At 42.3% G+C, this 19,898-nt stretch overlaps 1 protein-coding gene and 1 long non-coding RNA gene across 7 annotated transcripts in view; one reads left to right on the top strand and one right to left on the bottom strand.

Moving 5' to 3' along the window:
* Positions 1–19,898, top strand: part of LOC309368996 — a 48,285-nt gene that overhangs the window by 19,080 nt on the left and 9,307 nt on the right. For 3 of the 5 annotated variants that reach the window (XR_014167983.1, XR_014167984.1, XR_014167985.1), the window contains exon 4: positions 16,327–16,431. This is a non-coding gene — a long non-coding RNA (uncharacterized lncRNA). Of the gene's footprint in view, positions 1–16,326; positions 16,576–19,898 lie in introns of those variants that run through there. The other 2 variants (XR_014167986.1, XR_014167987.1) reach the window with 1 other exon arrangement.
* Positions 17,462–19,898, bottom strand: part of LNX2 (ligand of numb-protein X 2) — a 76,394-nt gene continuing 73,957 nt past the window's right edge. For both annotated transcript variants that reach the window (XM_081909360.1, XM_081909361.1), the window contains exon 10: positions 17,462–19,476. In XM_081909360.1, the coding sequence (XP_081765486.1) occupies positions 19,341–19,476 (136 nt within the window). In that variant the 3' untranslated portion in view covers positions 17,462–19,340. The remainder of the gene's footprint in view (positions 19,477–19,898) is intronic.

Here is a 19,898-nt window from a genome sequence, read left to right as displayed (position 1 = left end):
GAAATATATGTCTTTTACCTGCATTGTTTTTCTTGCTGCTGTAGCTGAGAACCAATGCAAGATTGTGAGTAAGCAAATCGTATTTTAAACTTACTTCCCAGTCTGTTGTCTGAATCTTCGTTAAACAGGGTAAGAAAAAGGTCAGTCAGCTTGCTTCGTTTTCAGAATTTGGCTAGCGGTAAAAGTCATTTAGAGGCTGGTGTCAGCAGCAATGTCTCTTGAGTCTTCAGAAACTGTCGACAAGCACCATAAAGACCCCAATTTAAACATCAGCATTTCCATATATAATATGATCCCCTTGATCAAGGCAACAATTTCATTTTAAAGTTCATCCTGCCTCTGGTTTTTCTGTCCTAATCTTACTATACCAGCTACTAAGACGTTTTGAAAGCATTCTGAGTGAATGGGTGGCAACGTAAAATTAAACAAGTACAGAAACCGAAAGAAAGTGAAGCTGTATCCCTGACAGAGAGGCAGCAGGAATAGATCATTTTCTAACAGAGCTAAGGCAAAAACTTCAAGATTGTGAATTTGAAGCTGTAGGAAACATCATGTTAAGAAACGAGGCTGCCCTGTTCATGAGTTTGTTTAAAATCTAAAACAGCTTATCTTGTATTCCTTTCTTTGAATTGTGCCATCTAGGTTTTTTAAACCTTTGTGTAAAGGCAATACTAGAACTTTCACAGTTCTTATTACTGTGTTTGGCTTTCTTTAAGTTGGGCTGTGTCTAAAACTTGCCATTTAGGTTTTCAAACCTTTTTTGTAAACTTAGTATTGGAAACTGTACCTTTGAGTCCTTAATCCCTTATTACTGCGCTTTCCTTCACCTAGGCCAGGGGTCTGCAACCCGCGGCTCCGGAGCCGCATGTGGCTCTTTTACACCTTTGCCGCTCCGGGGCGGATACTAGCGAGGGGAGGAGGGGCATTGTGCGCCCCGACACTCCCCACTGTGGCGGGCGCTGTACTGGCTGTGACGTCGCATGGGGGCGGTGCGTGCGTTAGTCACGCAGCGTCCCGACGTCACCTTCCCGCCTGCTGTCAGATCGGAGGGCAGCGGCGCGCATGTTTGCGGCTCCCAGGTTTTTTTTCTTCGGAAATGGGTCCAAGTGGCTCTTTTTGTCTTAAAGGTTGCAGACCCCTGACCTAGGTTGAGGTAGGATTATAATACTTAAGATTTTTTTTAGAGTTTTAACCCCCTTTTTTGAATTTTGGTTTATAATTTTTGTATTTCCTTCTGAGGAAACTGAATAGTTCAGTGAAACAAGGTTTGTAGCCGGCATCCCGTTAAGGCTTTGTACAATTCTAGGCTTTTCTAATTTTTTCCTTAAACTTTTTGATTTTTATTATTTAGTTTATTTCTATAAGATAATATTTCTAGTCAATTACTTCTCGTTTCAGGGATTTTCACAGTATTTCATTTGTTTTGTGTAAAGTCCCCAAAAAGATAGCAGCACAGCACAGAATAAACAGGGTGTGGACACATTCGCAAGTCTAGAGCATGCCCAGCCTTAGGTGCCATGCGCCACAAAGGCTCATTTCGCCTAGATGTGCACAACAGAGAGAAAAAAAGCAACACCAAAATTGGAGAAGGAAGGTACACTGTTGGAAAAGTGTGGTATGCTACTATTGATGTTGTGGGGGTGCTTGAAGCTAGATAATGGATCTGAGGTGATGCCAGACAATTTTTGCAGTGCACCTGCAAGATGTGCGCAAAGAGATTGCACTAGTGGCTTTGGAAAGCTTTAGAATTAACTAAAGGGTGCGATGATAGCACAGCTGGACTGAACAGATCTTAGGACGGGTGAATCTGTGTGTTGTGTTGCGTTCCCTTTGGCTCAAGAACTTGTCTCTTAAAGGGCAGTGACCACAACTTCCCTGACTATTATGACAGTCTTCGCTTGCAGAGCACATGAGACACCGTGTGAACCTCGGCTTTCGATGCTGGATATCTTTGAAATACCTTGTGACCTAAGAAGAACCCGAAAGCTATTGTACTGGTATCTTAAGATAGACTTGCTTTGGCAAAGATATTTGCCACAGTGCCCTGTGTTTCTCTCTGTGTGTGATCAATTAGATTGTTGAATAAAGCGCCTCATGTGTGTGTTGCTTTAGGTGAAGCATTTGATTTGTTCCTCGTTCTACTTTGTATTCCCTTAAACTTGGACAATCTTGGCCTGTGTGGTACTGTTATTGTTGCCTGGAGAACGTCTACTCCCCACTCTCTTTAGGACTTAAAAGGATGGGAACTGCCTCCTAATTGCCCAATTAGTCCTAATGCCACGTAGTGTTGACTATTTAGTTGCCACGTATTGTGTACAGAACTAATTGTGGTGAAAGCCAAATGAATAGGAAGGAAACAAACAAGCTACTAGAAAATAATTACATGGAGTGTTTCTTTTTAGTACCTCTAGAGCAGATTTCATTATAGTCAACAGCTTCTAAAGCTGCTCGAAATAGCAGTATTTGTCATTTTCATAGAAACTTGATAATGACATTAATTTATCTTAATGGTCTGTTCTATTGTTATAAATAGTAAAATTAGCTCAAATTGTCTTGCTTTTGCTGGTTTTGGATAGTTCCAAAGGGCCCCACAACAGCAGATGAGTAGGTAATTTGGTGTGCTTGACAGACTTCCAATAATTTGTTATGTGGAACATGAGTAATGTTAGTGCCATTAATGTTCATTTTCCTCTAAATTCATTACTGCCCTTTTCCCTTTTATCTTTTTTAATGTCTGGGCCATTTTTCTATATTTCAAGTGGCTGCACCAAGCCTATTCATATTCCGCTGTAGTAGCTATTAACATTCTGAACATAGCGAACATCAGGTAGAAAAACAAGTCTTTATGAAATGATGAGTTTGGTGGCTATTTATGACCCAAAGCAGGTAAAACAAGGTGGTATTAAACAATGGTCATAATTAAGTCAAATCTAATTGCAAAGAAATTTAAATGTTGTCATGTTTCTTGCAAAGATTAAGAAAACAAAATGCTTCATGAAATGTCTAGGAAAGTGCAAATGCTTTAATATATAATAATCACCGCAACAACAAGAAGGGGAGGAGGGAACCCACCAGCACAACCTATTTCCCCGAGTATCATCTGTGTTTAAAGTTCACAAGATATTTTCATCCAAAGTGATAGCTGAATACACAGGATGTTCTACTGCGTTTAATTCTTATTAGCCCTGGGAAATGGTCCTTTTGATTGAGGTTTGTTGACATGATTATCATCTAAACAAATGAGAGAGCATTTATAAGGGTAAAAATGAGTATTTGTAAATGTGTTTACTTTTCGATTGTGGTTGCCTTCAATTCCTGCCTCTTTTACTTGCCATGACGCTGTGCCTGGGTTTTGTACTGCTGTTGAGATGAGATATAATATTTTGCTTTATGAAGTCTCACTAAGATAAATACAGCATGAGCAAGTTGCAGTGTACACCAGTCTACACTGGTGTATCTGAAGAAGTGTGCAAGCACACGAAAGCTTATAACCAGAACAAACTTAGTTGGTCTCTAAGGTGCTACTGCATAATTTATTCATTTATTTTATTTATTTTGACTGCTTCAGACCAACACGGCTACCTACCTAAGTTTACACCAAATTCAGTTGTCAGTCTCAAGACAATGTGATATAATAAGAGAATGCCTCTGGGCATGTGGAAAGTTTATTTTTACTCCCTGAAAGATAATAGCCTATTACACACATTTGTGATAAAGGATCAAGGCTTCTAGGAAACGAAGTGTTATTTCTAAGCATGCTGAGATTAACTTTCACTGAGAAAAATGAAGTGTTCACATTTACAAAGGCATCTTGGACTAGCTTGAAACCCTCCTTGTCTTTTTGTGGACCATTTTTCATTGGGATTTTGGGGGTGGTGATATTTGGGAGAGCTAAACCAGCTTGTAGCAGTGGAAACAGAATTCTGTGGGTTAATGAGGGCTGCCAGGGGCTGCCTTCAGAACTGTCATTGGATTAGTGCTTCATAATGATATATACCGTACTTTTCCGTGTATAAGACGAGGTTGTTGTTTTTTACTGTAAAATAATGTTTTAAAACTGGGGACGTCTTATATGGTAAATAGGAGTGTGATTCGTTGCTGCGTCAAGGGCTGTTTTGGATTGGCTGCTGCTGCTGCAGCAATTTGGCTTGCAATTTCCTGTTGCTGTTGTTTATCGGACTGATGCTTGTAGCAGATGCTAGGACCCTCGTACCTACGGGACCGCCTTTCCTGGTATGTCCCACAGAGGAACTTACGGTCTTCAAATAAAAACATCTTGAAGGTCCCAGGCCACAGAGAGGTTAGGCTGGCCTCAACCAGAGCCAGGGCTTTTTCGGCTGTGGCTCCGATCTGGTGGAACGCTGTGTCACAAAAGACTAGGGCCCTGCAGGACTTGACATCTTTCCACAGGGCCTGCAAGACAGAGCAGTTCCACCAGGCCTTTGGCCAGGGCACTGTCTGACCCCCTCCTTTCGCAATCTTTGCAGAGCTCTGGCCCAGTGGTTGCCATCAGTTTGATTTGAGTTAATTTTATAATGAATGATATTGCTACGTTGTATTATTTTATTGTTGTTAGCCACCCTGAGCCTGGCTTCGGCTGGGGAGGGCGGGATATAAATAATAATAATAATAATAATAATAATAATAATAATAATAATAATTATTATTATTATTATTATTATTATTATTATTATGAACAACCTCTGGCAATCCTCCCCCAAAAGAGCTCAACAACTTTGGGCCATTTTCTTAAATTTGAGCCCCCACAAATAGGGGGCATTTTATACATAGGGGCGTGTTATACACAGAAAAGTATGGTAATAATCTTAGAAAGGGAGCTGTGGGAACATTGCCCGGACAAATGTTGTGGCTGCCACTTCAAAACAGGCAGCAGCAAGACAACAGCAAAAGGAGGGACACTCTCTCTCTCCACCCCTATTGCAGCTCTAGATTTTGTTGAGAAGTTCTCCCACCTTGGACCTGACTCAGAGAAAGGTAGTTGCATTTTACGTCCCATTAAACTGAATGGAACAGGTTCGTGGCAACTAAGTTGACTTTCATTGGGACGTAAGGCCCTTTCACATATCATGCAAATCATCCATCACCAGGGAGCTGCAGCCAATCTTATTTCACACATTTGAGATATATTAATAATTTGCCCTTCATTGGTGCAGATGCTAGGGCAGCGTACAGAACACAAAAATAAGAACAACCCCTCCAAATCATAAAATAAGCAACAAGACTTACAAAATACACAAAATCATTTTAGGTATATACCTAAAAAAAAAAAAAAAAGGTAGTCAAGGCCCTCAAGCAAGACTAACTTCTTCAGGTCTGGAGTCTTGAATGATACATTCAATATGCATAGCTATACGTGCTGTTAACAAACTCAATTTCTCAAATGTTATGCATTCAGTTTCTGTTTCCAAGTATAAGAAAAAGTTTCTTTTACAGTGGTACCTCGGTTTGCGAACTTAATCCGTTCCGGAAGTCCGTTCTTGGACTAAATGATCCTCAGGGTCCCTTCCAACTCTACAGTTCTATGATTCTATGATTCTTAAACCGAAACCGTTCTTAAACTGAGGCACAGTTTCCTTAATGAGGCCTCCAACCACTGGTGCCCTTCCACTGTTCGGATTCTGTTCTTAGACCAAGGTAAAGTTCTCAAACTGGGACACCACTTCCAGTTTTGCGGAGTTCTTAAATCGAATTGTTCGTAAACAGGACCGTTCTTAAACTGAGGTACCACTGTATAAGATTAATGCCATGAGAAAAACAGTGACTTGGTGTTCTTTTTCAACGAGGTAACAGATATTAGTTTTCTTCTGTAGACCCACCCATAGTAGGAAAGTATGCTGATCACATTTGGTTAATTAAATATTTTCACACATGCTTGGAGATAGAAATGGAAAGTTATTAGTTTGAGGGTTTGCTTTTAAAATGGTGCCACAATATGCTACCTTTCAGTCTTTGTTTCTCAACAGCACCTTCCTTGCTTGCATAAGGGGGGGGGAGGGGAAAAACACAGCAAGCATTCATTTCTAAGATCATGCTATTTTGTGGCTTTATGTAAGGAGCACCATAATCAATATCCTAATCAAAACATACTCGGGCATGGATTGTTCTTTGTATTTTATTTTTTAAATATGGAAGATAATGTTTTTGTAATGCAGGGTATCAGTGATAACAGTTCATAAATATTTATCCTAATAACGTAAATGCATCCACCTGCCTTCATTTATAAAATAATAGCCTTTGAGAGTAAGGCACAAACCTTATTCCATTTAACTGACTTTCCCTGCAGTCCATTAGACTCGGCTGTGTATTCTGCTAAGGAAGCTGCAGCGTGTCAGCAGCCCATAATGGTTCATGGAAGATAAATGGAATTAGGCAATTGAATAATTACAGGGGCACTCTCTATAGCGCTATAAGTAAAGGTCTGTCAGCATTTCCATTAGGAAATCCAGTCCCCCAGCTTCAGCAGCATACATCTGTAAAGTTTGACTGGGGACAAAATTCAACAAACAGAAACTCATTGTGGGGGGGGGGGGAGATATATTTCCATGTTTGCTTCAAAACCTGGTGACTAACTTCTAAAAAGTGCTCAAGTGGCGCCTCAGTACACACAGAGCCTCTACTTGCACACTATAATGAGCAGAGTTGTTTGCAATTTATTTGCCAAAAATCAGCACGTTAAAGCTGCAATCCTTTGGGACCTGCCTCCAAGTAAACATAAATAGGATTGGAATCCTAAACACTCTTAAGGATGTGGTACACACCACCATATCTTTACAAAAACCCCTCCCCACTGGGGGGGAAGAAAAAAAAATCCTACAAAATCTACAGCCATTCTGTTTTGTTCTTTTTGAAAATCAGTACTGATAGAAGTTGTGTGGACTTTTTTATAAAAAGAAGAAGAATAGTATTATTATAACGTTATGCATTGCCTTATACCAAAAGGTATCAGGGCTACTTAAACAAATAAATATTAAAACAATGCAACGATAACAACCAAAAGTGACCATATTCAGCATCCCACCCCCGAGTACACATTTCCCACCATAAAATCATCATAAGCAATAATCAGAATTCTTTTTCTTTTTGGTAGGTGGGTGCTTTAAAGATATAGTGGTATGTATCCATACCCTTAAGTGTGTCTAGGACTGCAATTTGTCAATTGCAATTGTTTATGTTTACTTGGAGGTAAGTCCCCTAGGATTGCAGCTTTAATGTGCTACTTGTTTACATATAAATGCAAACAGCTCATTATGGTGTTCAAGTGTGTGTTTGTGTTGGGGTATTTGAGCACTTTAAAGAAGTTAGTCACCAGGCTTTGAAGCCAACGTGGAAATATATTTGCCCTTAACTTTTATGGCCAGTACAGGTTGCACGCATCATATTCAGTCATAGCTGGCACAAACATGTGCATCCCCTATGGGAGAAGTGGAGGCACTACGGGGGATATCTCGTGTGACCAAGAGAACGGCAATCCACTGGACTTTGTATATATGACACTATGTTCAGAAACATGCTAAAATGCAGAAATCTTAGGTGCAAGATCCTAAATGCCATTAGGCGCACTCTTATTAGGCTGTCTCTTTGAACCTCAGCATGCATGAAGAGAGATGTTCCCAAGTATGCAAGGTAAGGAAGATTAGACTCAAGCAGGTAATGATTGTCAAACCATTAATAAGATCTTAAATTCTGGACTTATCTGGGATAGATTTTGTAGAATCCCAAATAATAGTTTGTACTGTATGAATTATTATCCCATTTGAAGCACAGAATATATCTCAAATGGCTTTAAAACCATATTGTAGTGAAATATGCAGTTTATTCCATTAACTACTCACTGAGTCAATTGGAGAAGTGCTGTTATTAATTTCAATGGAAAGCTAAAATGCAGTTCATTTTCTGTAATTGCAGGCCCATGGCCTAAAGAGACCGTAAAAGCTTTTAATCCAAGGCATTTTTAGAAGGGCATGATCAGAATTACATTTAGCATCATCATAAGGTATGTAATTATGAAAGCCTCTGTAAAATACAAATGAAAAGATCTGTGCTTGGTATGATCTAAATCTCCAGTGTTGCAAACCAGACAGGTATCTGATGCTGAGCCCCATCTAAACACAGTTTGAAAAAGGTAGTTAGAAAAACAAATATTTGCATCTCAATCCTAAATGCATTTCTTTGGAAGTACCAGGATAATTGATCACATTTGTAAGCCTCTGCCTTCATCTGAGCAGCTCAAATAAGCAAAGGGGGTTATTATATTATTATACATTTATGGATTGCATTTCACATGAGTCACAAGGTGATTTACAAACATACAATCCAATTATCCACAGTTAGCCTATTTTATTTTCACAGCAACCTTTCGGGATGGGCTAGACTGCAAGATAGCGACTTGCCCAGGGAGCACTGAACCCAGGTTTCTTTAGTCCAAGGGAAGCCATGTGGTGCCCTCAAGATGTTGTTGGGAGTTGGAGTCTGACAGTCTCTGGAGAGCGACACATTGTCTATGCCTACCTTATTCCAACAAATGGTCTAGTACACCACACTGGCCTACAGCTCTCCACTTCTTCCTGTGGTTATCCCACTATTCATTCTCTTTCCCTCTGGGACAGACCACAGACTAGGAGGAGAGGGCAAGACGAGTGAAGGTTGTTGTTCATTCTCCATGCTCTTGACGCTGCTCAAATACTTTGAATGGGCAGGTAAAACCGGCAGAACTTTGGAGTTTGGGCATTGGCATGCAGTGCTTAATTTGGGAATGGCACTTGCTGTTAAGACAAGTGGAGATTTACTCTAATTCTAAACCCTATGACTCCAATTTGGGGTAGGTCCAAAGCAACCCTCCCCCAATGTTTTGGGCTACAACTCCCATCATCCCCGAGCAGTGGCTGCAGCTGATGGTGCTTTCAGGCTTTTGGTGAGCCCCCTTGGTAAACACCTTTTTCACTAACACACATCCTAAGAATCTCGTATTGAACAGCGACAGTCCTGCATCTCAGCCAATTTGTCCAGGAACTTACATAGGTTATAAAGCAAAATGTTTATTGGTGACACACAGAATCAGAATATGCATGATACCGCAGTGGGGAAAAGCTCAGGAAAATCTGCACATTTACTACAGCAATGGGGAGTAGCTTCGCAGAAACAAAGCATACAATTTCTTTGGTCTGAAGAAGAAGAGTTTGGATTTGATATCCCACTTTATCACTACCCGAAGGAGTCTCAAAGCGGCCAACAATCTCCTTTCCCTTCCTCCCCCACAACAAACACTCTGTGAGGTGAGTGGGGCCGAGAGACTTCAGAGAAGTGTGACTGGCCCAAGGTCACCCAGCAGCTGCATGTGGAGGAGCGGAGACACGAACCCGGTTCACCAGATTACGAGACTACCGCTCTGAACCACTACACTGCACTAGCTCCCAGTGAGAGAGTTAACTAAATAATTCTAGCCAAGAAGGAACAAGCACAAATGGCATGAGAAGAGGCAGAAGAAGGGCACAAAAATGGGCAAAAAAGGATGCTGGACAAAGTGGACATTTGGTTGGATCCAAAAGAGAATGAATGCTGTTTCTTCCTGACTGCATTTTACAAGAATGCACTCTCTCTCTGCATTCCTTCCGGTGGCGAGAGATTGCACCCAGGCAAGTGTAGCCTCCGAGTTTTCCTTCGTTGCTTTTGCACCAAGGCATTGAAGTGCTTTATTTTTAGCTAAAACTGCCTATGGTTGCTTAGGGAACCCGTTACTCGGTGTACCTTATTTTCACAGAATCCCGTGGCTTGAGCGGCTGATACATGGGTGTTCTTATGCCATTGTATTTTCTAGTGGAAATAAATTAGAATCTAGACTGGATGTTCTCCCGGGAGAAGCAAAATTGAATTTTATACTTGAACTGGGCTTGTGGCAGCTGCTGCTGTATGAGTTGGTGGTTGGAGTAGCAGAGAGGCTAAGGCCAAAGTCCTAAGCGGGGTTATTTGGGAGTAAATCCTACTGGAATGAATTGGGTTGCCTTCTGATGCAGTCCTTAGTTACAGAGATCATCAGGTTACTATTAGTTGTTTAGGGGGAAAGCTAGGTCTAATACAGCCTCCTCTGTGTAATGGTGGTTAGTGGGATGGTTTTGAGGATGGATTTGGGAAAGGACCAAACCACCTGGATAGCTCAGTTGGTTAGACCATGCAGCTGATAATGCCAAGGTTGCAAGTTCGATCCCCATATGGGACAGCTGCATATTCCTGCATTGCAGGGGGTTGGACTAGATGATCCTCAGGGTCTCTTCCAACTATATGATTCTGCACACGTCCCCAGTCCTGATCCACATCACACAGCTGGTGCAGTTGTTTTTAAGGTCACAAGATGAGATCGGGAGATAGGATTGCTGATCCCTTGCACCATATATTGTTTGGTTTTTGTTGGTCTCTGGACCGTAATAAAGATTGTTTGTTTGTTTGTTTGGCCCTTTGACATGCAGTTGGGTTAAAAACAAGAGCAAGAAATCTGCGAGAACAGAGAGTGCTGTCGCCATGTGAGGTCATGGAAGAGTACTCACAGATCTCTGAGGATCAGTCTCCATGAGCGGAGCGCTCTAATTTAGGAGCATATCCTGCTCACAGGAGCCAGGCTGCAGAATAGTGCCGTTCAGCATTCTCATCATGATTTCCCATACATCGAGTTTACTTCTTAACTGGTCAAGACAAAACCAGGGAGTGCACTGCAAGAACCAATTCTTTGCCTCATTGGGTTTTTCTGTGGCTAAATGGACCAATTTGTACAATAAAAGTGCTCTAGATGGAAATGGTGGATAATGATAGCAGGAAACATACGAGATTGCACAGGGCATGATGAGCACTTTAAAACAACTGAGACGCACCTAACCGTTTTGTGGCCTGATTCACCAGGTAACGTAACAACATAGTCTTTCCCCAGAACAGAGACAATGCAAAAGCCAAAGCCAGGCACCAATAAAAAGGGAGAATGGGGAACAAGTATCACGAAGCAGAGTACAGGTCAGTCCTTAAGAACTTTTCAAGCAGGAATGTAATTTGGAGTAGTGAAATAATAAACACTACTGCTTAATTTCTGGGCTAGATGCCAGGCCTGGGCCCGACGCCAAACTTATCGGCTGGAAAAGAATCTAAAGCAAAGAGCTTGTGAAGACAAAAAATGGACAATTAGAAATGATTGGGCATCTTACATTTAAATAGTAGAAGGGAAAAAAGAAAGGATCAATACTCAGGACAGCAAGATATTTAGAAATCTTGGAGTAAACAATTGAATATAATTAATTGCTCTTACTTCTGGTCTCCAGGCCTGAAGCCTGATCATGTCTTGGAGACTAGATTTAATTGAAGCAAAAGAACTTGAAAGGGAAAACTACAATAAGTACTACAAAGATAACAGAAGCGGGTAAAATCTAGGCCGAGACATTCGCATTAAACTATAAGGAAATTATTGTGACTTTAAGGCACAGTAAATAGCAACTCTGTGAAGCAGTTGAGTTGGCTAGATGCCAATAGACAATTCCCATGAGGTAAAGCATTCCAAAATAAATTGGGGGGGGGGAGCACCCATCATATCGAAGTGTCCAGTGATTAACCAGAGCCCAATCAACAGAAGCAATTATGGCAAGTAGAGAAGAGAAACAAAGTGGAGATGGAAGTAAGAAAAACAGGAAAAATGGAACTCTGAGGGGGAGTAAGGAGGAGTTGGGGGCAAAATCTAAAGAAAAAAGGCATCAAGAACAAGCAGATATCTTGGATAAAATAAAATAAATGATGCAGAAAGGCAACGAGATTCTCGGAAACCAGATAGTGACAGACATTACCACTCAAATAGACAAAGCAATTTCAGAGATCAAGGTAACATAAAGTAAATAAAGTAGAAGCAAAAATGGACCAAATACAAGAAAGAGTGCAAAACAATGATGAAAAGATAAAGCAACATAATGTGAAAATTGAGCAATGGGAGCTTAGAATGATGAGAGTATTTCAGGAGTTTTACCAAGAGTTATATCCAGCAGGTAACAATTCTGTGGGGAAGAAGAAAGAATATATTGAGAGACACTGGAAGATAAAGCTAGAAAGGAAGGATAAAGAGGTTATGGAACAACCAATTTCAGAAAAAGATATAGAGGAAGTTATAGGGAAACTGAAAAAGGGGGGAAGCCCCAGGAGCAGATGGATTGGGAACAGAATATTATAAGGTATTTAAAAAAATATTGGTTCTTAAATTAAAAGTATATAATTCAGTAATAGAGGTTGAGATGATCCCACATCATGGAACAATCAATGATTATCTTAATTCCAAAACCAAGTAAAGATTTGAAGGACCCAGGATTGTATAGACCGATTTCCCTAATAAATCAAGATGCTAAAATATTGACTGCAATAATGGCAAAAGGACGAATAATTTCACGTGTAAATATATAAATAAAAACCAATGTGGCTTTGTATCAGGAAGACAGATGTCTAGTTTAATAGCAAGAGTGTTGAATAAAATAGATATAATAAGAAAAAATAAATTGAAAGCTGGTATAGTAGCATTGGATATCTTTAAGGCTTTTGATAGTGTAGAATGGCCGGTGTTAAAAATAATTAGAGAAAGTTTAGGATTTGGAGAATGATCTAAAGGATTACTAGATCAATTATACTTGAGGAACACGGCATATTTCATATTGAACAACGGTATAACAGAACAAATAACATTAGCCGGAGATAGAAGACAAGGGAGGGAGAACTCACTCCAAACTAGTTCTCATTACCAAAGATCATGAACAATAGCAGTAGCTCCCCTGAATGGGAAGTCTAGCCGCATTGCTTGCAATTACTGTACTAGATCAAGCATTCAGAGGAAGGAACACTTTGGTTTTGTCTGTATAAGAGGACGCAACCCAGTCAAATGGGCGGAAGAAGAAGAAGAAGAAATAATAATGAATTCAGTGTGATGCCCCTGTTTCACATAGAATGTATCAGGTGGAGCAGGAATGCTTCCCCACCTGTTAGGCTTTATCGTAGCCTGCAGTGAAATGTAATACACTTTTATTTGCAAAGTGTTGCATTAAACCTCAAAGGTTACTTCACCACACCCACAAGCTTTTGGGAAGATGATGGGATGACACTCATTCACCCTAGTTAACGGCTATGGATTTTTTGGAATATGAGTGAAAGTCATTACACCAGTGGCTGCAAAAATAGAAGAAAGGATCAAGATCGGAATTGCTGTATTTGGATTATATATGAGACTATGCGCAGGACCTAGAAATAATTACCGTATCTCCAGACGATCAGAACAAGGGAAGTCACCAAATTTGTTTAATTTGGAATGTTTAATTGGCTTTATAAATTGTATTATGATTTGGTATGATTTCACATTGTAATAATGTGACCCATATTGGAGTGTTATTAATGAAAAATTAAATATATATATATTTAAAAAAGAGGGCTTTACCCTGTTCTCAAACCTTGGTGCCTCCATAAAGGTAAAGGTACCCCTGCCCGTACGGGCCAGTCGTGTCCGACTCTAGGGTTGTGCGCCCATCTCATTTAAGAGGCCAGGGGCCAGCGCTGTCCGGAGACACTTCCGGGTCACGTGGCCAGTGTGACGAAGCTGCTCTGGTGAGCCAGCACCAGCGCAGCACACGGAAACGCCGTTTACCTTCCCACTAGAAAGCAGTACCTATTTATCTACTTGCACTTAAGGGTTCTTTTGAACTGCTAGGTGGGCAGGAGCTGGGACCGAAAGACGGGAGCTCACCCTGCTGCGGGGATTCGAACTGCCGACCATGCGATCGGCAAGTCCTAGGCACTGAGGTTTTACCCACAGCGCCACCCACGTCCTTCCATACCTGCCCATAATAGCAGTGCAACGGTGATGTCTTGTCATTCCATGATGTACCCTCTCACTTGCCTGCTGCCAAGCCAGATATTTACTGTGGATAAGGGATCCTGAGGTGCACCATGCATTTAAGGTGCCCCCAAATCACTTACATAGAAAGCTGTGTTATACTGAGATCAGGCTATTGGTTTATGTAGCTCTGCAAAGGACTAGCCTCAGTTCTCCAGGGTGTTAGGCAGGTGTATTCTCAGCCTTACCTGGAGCTTTGGGAGAGTGAGCTTCAAACTTTTCCCAGGCAAAGCCGATGCTCTGCCGCTGTGCTACAGCCCTACACAGGATGTAGAAGACCATTAAACTGAAATTGGATGGATCCACAAGAAGCGTTGCTAATGTTGACCGTGCAACAAGAGCATGCACCCCTCTGTGCACCATCATGGCAAACTGCTTTTGAAATTGAGGGGAAATTCAGAAGCAGCTTCCGATCAAGTAGAGTGGGGAAATGTTTTCCACCCAAGAGTAGCATTCCTTTCTACTCAATCTTCTGGGGACCACATGCCAGTGGCGGGCAGGGCCAGAGGCAGAGGTGAGCCTGAGAATGAATGCAAATTTTACCTTTGCACAGCAAAGTTTCTGTGCACACCTGCTTGTTCTCCATCCAGGCAGGCAAACAAACATGAGGCATCATCAGAATTCAAGGACATATTCCAGCAGGCTAAAAACACTCAAGAACAGTGCAAAGCTGAGCCAGTAATGGGTGTGGCTGGGAAGGGTGTGTTACATGAGAACATGATAAGGTAAAGGTAAAAGATCCCTAGATGGTTAAGTCCAGTCAAAGGCGACTATGGGGTTGTAGTGTTCATTTTGCTTTCCAGCCGAGGGAGCCACCGTTTATCCATAGATAGCTTTCCAGGTCATGTGGCCAGCATGACTAAACTGCTTCTGGTGCAAAGGGACACCGTGGCGGAAACCAGAGCGCACGGAAACGTTTACCTTCCCGCTGCAGCGGTACCTATTTGTCTACTTTCACTGGTGTGCTTTCGAACTGCTAGTTTGGCAGGAGCTGGGACAGAGCAATGGGAGCTCACTCCGTCACGGGGATTCGAACTGCCAACCTTCTGATTGGCAAGCCCAAGAGGCTCAGTGGTTTAGACCACAGGGCCACCTGTGTCCCCATGAGAGCCTGATAATGAGTCTTGAAGGGCCACATTTCCCCCCACCCTGTCATAAAGCGTGGGAATTGGTTGTTCGGAGAAAGCATTCCAGAGAGTGAGTGCCAATACCTTTTGCAAGCCAAAGGAACCGTGGATCCTGCCCTATGGAGGAGGTCTACCTTTGTATGCATCTGGGCTAAATACATTCACAAATGCGTAATCTTAACACAGTATTATACTACATGAATCTACAGTATGAAAGCGAAATAATTTCCTATTATACAGAGAAGTGGGCTTTTCTTTTTTTTAAAAAAAGTCAAAGGTCTGTAGCTTTATTATGAACAAAGGTACTTTCGGGGGTGGGGGGTGGAAATGACATGCTGTAATATCCTGCATTACATAGCTTCTAAATTGGGAGAGGAGCGGGGGGGGGGGGAGTGGGAGGGATCTCATGCCTCACAATGGATAGATGTAATGGGATTGAAATACATTCTCCGATCATTAATACAAGCTTCATATAATACAGAGATAATTGATGAAATCGGCTGACCGTTTTTGGACCTTGGTTGCATTTTTAAAGCAGGCAAAACCCCTGGCCCAAGCCAAAATCTAGATCCAGTCAGGAGCAAACATAGGAGCGCCTTACAAAAGGGTGTCCTTTGTGTGGCACAGACTGACTGAAACATGCGAAGAAGTTAGCAGTTTGGTTTAGAAATGTAAACGTGAGTCAACTCTAGGTAGAAATTAAGGTAGCTGTCATCGGCTCAATGACAGACGATTCGCCGATAAAATTATTCCGCAAAAAGACGACAGATTGTTTTCCAGCAGTTCACGTGAAGGCATTTGGGCTTTTGTCAGCAGATGACAGAGCAAGGGGTTGGGGGATGCAGTTCCTTCTCTCAGCTTGGGGGGAAAAGCAAGATAGAAAAAAATCTCTCCTTTGGACTTCCTGAAATTGTAGTAATGTAGAACACTTAGCAACAGCTTCCCCCTTTGCTTAAACCATGTCTCTGATTTTGTATACAATCCACTCAAGAGAGCTAAAGACAGCTGCAGTATAAACTGTAAAAATGGTTTTTAGAAAAAAGCGTTTCATCAAAATTCTTACATAGCAAAACATTCACTTTGGAACAGTAATTATTAGTAGACACTAACAGATCAAAGGTCACCTCCCCCCCTTTTTAAAATAATTGCCAGCATTCTTAGTAATCACATCAACGTTAAGCTTTCATTGTAGGGTACAAACCTTTTCATATACTAAATAGTTTGCTAAGAAATAATCTAATTATTGCACTTCATTATTATTATTATTTTCTTTTTAAAAAAATCCAGGCTTTTGTCCTACTTCATGAGAACGGATGACCTGCAAATAAAACTATGGGATGAAAATGGCTTCTTACAAAAAGACACACTTTTAGAAGATTATGGAAGAATATGGTAAGTGAGTATGAAAATGTTTGTAAGTGTCTGCCCCTTTGTTTTATGTTTAACTTGTATTACGAATTACAAAAAGATACCAGTTGCTGCATCTTGTTGTCAAATCTTGTTCTTCAGAAAAGGGAACTAGAGGATCATTTGTTTGATATACGGTGGTGCCCCGCAAGACGAACGCCTCGCAAGACGGAAAACCCGCTAGACGAAAGGGTTTTCCGTTTTGGAGGCGCTTCGCAAAACGAATTGCGAAGTTCCTGCGGGTTTTTTTTCCTCCCCCCCCCTTTTCTAAGCTGATAAGCCGCTAAAAGCCGCTAAACCGCTAATAGCGCTAATCCGCTAAGCTGTCAATGGGCTTGCTTCGCAAGACGAAAAAACCGCTATACGAAGAGCCTCACGGAATGGATTAATTTCGTCTTGCAAGGCACCACTGTATATATATATATATAGAGAGAGAGAGAGAGAGAGAGAGAGAGAGAGAGAGAGAGAGTGTGTGTGTGTGTGTGTGTGTGTGTGTGTGTGTGAACTGGCCAATTTTGCCAGGAAGCCACTTACCTACCCTAATAACAACTATACGTCCAGTGCAGTGGGGAGGTGGGAGGTTGCAAGATACCCTCTACCACTCACATCATGAATGGGGTGACCTGGTGCAGACACTGATCTTAACCCAGAACAGCCACATTTATAGTGGTTGCACCAGCACCTATCTGCAATCTAAAGCTGAATATTGGAAACCACCCAATGTAATCACAACCAGGCCTGTGTCAATTCTGAGCATCCTGCAACAGGGTTGCGCAGGAATGAGAAGGGGCATTGTGTAGCATCATAGGAATCTCACCTTTCATTTAAAGAGGAAAAACAAGCAAGTTTCTAAGCCTTATGACTGAAGATATTAATTTGAATTGGTGTTGAGTGAATCCTGGAAGTCTGGGGAGAACCTCTAGTGGCATTGAGCTGGAGCTTCGTTCTGCTGCATGGCTCCCCATCTCACCATATGACTATCAAGGCAGAATAAATTGTGCAAAGCACAGACATATACTTGCAAGTTTTCATAATTTATTCAGATTACAGGATTTTGGTTTATCACAGCAGGTTCACAACCTTGTCCGTAGCACAGCGCAGACGATGCATGGAGAATGTGTGCACGGTTACGCATTTGATGCAGAAACAACTCAGGACACAGTGCAGATCTCACTGAACGCACTGATGTGTTCATGACTTAAATCAAATAGCAGCCGCAGCCTTGGGGTCGATACTAACTGGGTGGCAAACTCCGGCTGCCATGCTTGACAGTGAAACATGGGCCTGCTGATTGCATGGAACTAGGGACAGGTTCATACACTTCAATGGTGATGTGGAGTTTCCTGGCCCAAATGATTGTGTGGGACAACCTCATGGTCTGCCCCTGCCCCCCATCTTGGATTTCCATGGCAGCGCTGCATCTCGTGGTGGTGGGCAGGTGGCATGGTGCTGTGCTAGCGGAAGGCAGTGCAATGAGTCCCGCTAGCGCAACAGGATTTCCCTCCTCCCAGAATCTACTTGGGACGGTCAGGAGAATGGCCGGGAGAGCACACAGAGGGAAGAAAAGGGAGATCGTTCTGTCCGGCAAGCAGAAACGCTTGTGCTGACAGAATGAACTGCTCAGTGCAACTTTGAATATCACCCTAAATTTCCCAATGGGGCTTTTCCAGCCTTATCGGGAGATGCAAGGCTTTGAACCTGGGTTTGTTTGTGTGCTCTGCCACTGAGCTATGGCCCCTCCCCCTGTACACTTGCCTGGAGCTTGTTTGCTGGAGCCGTGATTAGCTGTGGCCAGCATGACACCAGCCTCCCAACAGCTGAGTTGCCTACTGGGATGGGGAAGGGGTGAGTCAGTGTAACCAATGCGGTGCTTCCACCAGTGTGGTTGCACAGTCCCAAGCTTGCCTCCACCTTGTCTAGGTAAGCAGCAGCGGCACCACGGCCAGCAGGGTGGCTCCATGCCCCCCTACCCACTGTGCAGGTGCTGCTTGCCATAACACAAGGAATTGCCCCCTTCTGATAGAGACAAAGGGATTGCAAGACATAGGATTCAACTTGTATGACCTTTCTCTGGTTGAATGCTCAAGAGCACACGTTAACCACAGGAAAGGGTGCTTCTTAAAAGCTTCTTTCCCAAGTTCTTTCCCACAACATGGGGAAGCAAAATCGGATATATTTTATTGGAGTTGGGGGCTACCTGTCCTGCGTGACAAGAGTCTGCTTGCATATTTCATTCTGCCTAGTTCAAGCCCTCAGATCCAGCTTGCAGATTGGATCCTGCCAGGATCCTGCTTGTACACTTGGGTCAGCACTTAGCAGCAGCAGCAGGATCAGCGAAGCTGGCCTTGGACATGCAATATAAACACTAGGGTCGCTGGGGAAAACTGTCCTCTGCAAGCAACCCCTCCATGGCCCTAAAGCAGGCATAGGCAAACTTGGCCCTCCAGCTGTTTTGGGACTACAACTCCCATCATCCCTGACCACTGGTCCTGTTAGCTAGGGGCGATGGGAGTCATAGTCCCAAAACATCTGGAGGGTCGAGTTTGCCTATGCCTGCCCTAAAGTGTGTTGTGCACGTGGATGCTTGGATGGGACAACTTGTGGAAAAACAAAGCAAAGCAAAAACACAACAAACATGGCAGAAATGGTGGTTTCGAGATGGAAAGAGACACACAGTGAGGTTGAGAGTCTTCCTTTCCCATCCCTAGCTCCCCCGCAAGGTATGAATGTAGCAGTTTTTGGCCCAGCTTATTACCAGCTGCATAAGTAGTAGAAAAGGGGGGGGGGGGAGGAGAAAACACAGCTTGAAGATTTTGAACCAGCCATCTAGAAAAATTAAGCTGCTTGAATCAAAGTGGTGTTTGTTTTTCTTTTGTTTTCCTTTTTTTGCAAGTCTATACAAGACTTCCTGGCCAGCAGATAACTGTCAATGTTACTTTGTTCCTCTGTTCCTTCAGCATAGGAACCAGTGCTGAGTGGCTCATGCCCACAGTTGAAAGTCCATTGACCGCAACAATCATATCGCCGCATCTAAAAGACAGAGATAGAGAGGGAGAGAAGCCAGTGAGGGCTAGTAACGTGACACAGTCGTGGTAGCCTAACCCTGGGATCATCCACAACCCTGGGATGTACTACTGAACAGGCACACACAGGAATTCACTGTGACGGATTAATTCTATATCTTAAATCTCCATACATTTGCGTAAGAGAAAACAACAGTTCTAAAAAGCGATTGGGTCCTGTGTGCTAGTACACAACGTCTGCACGCTATGGTTTATTAAGACAAGGTTCCTGGCTTACCTTCACTCACAAGGTTGTTATTTCCAGCTAGTTTACTTGAAATCAACCCTAAATGCCCTAACCTTGGTGGATAAACATTTTCATTTTTTTAAAAACTATCAATTTTGAAAGGTGACTATGTTGTGTACGGAAAAAAGAATGGACATGCAAAT

This window comes from Podarcis melisellensis (genome assembly GCF_964234715.1).
Source record: "Podarcis melisellensis genome assembly, chromosome: 4".
NCBI classification, from domain to species: Eukaryota; Metazoa; Chordata; class Lepidosauria; order Squamata; family Lacertidae; genus Podarcis; species Podarcis melisellensis.
Note: the sequence above shows the minus strand (reverse complement) of the source record. Positions and strands in the feature narration are given on the sequence as shown.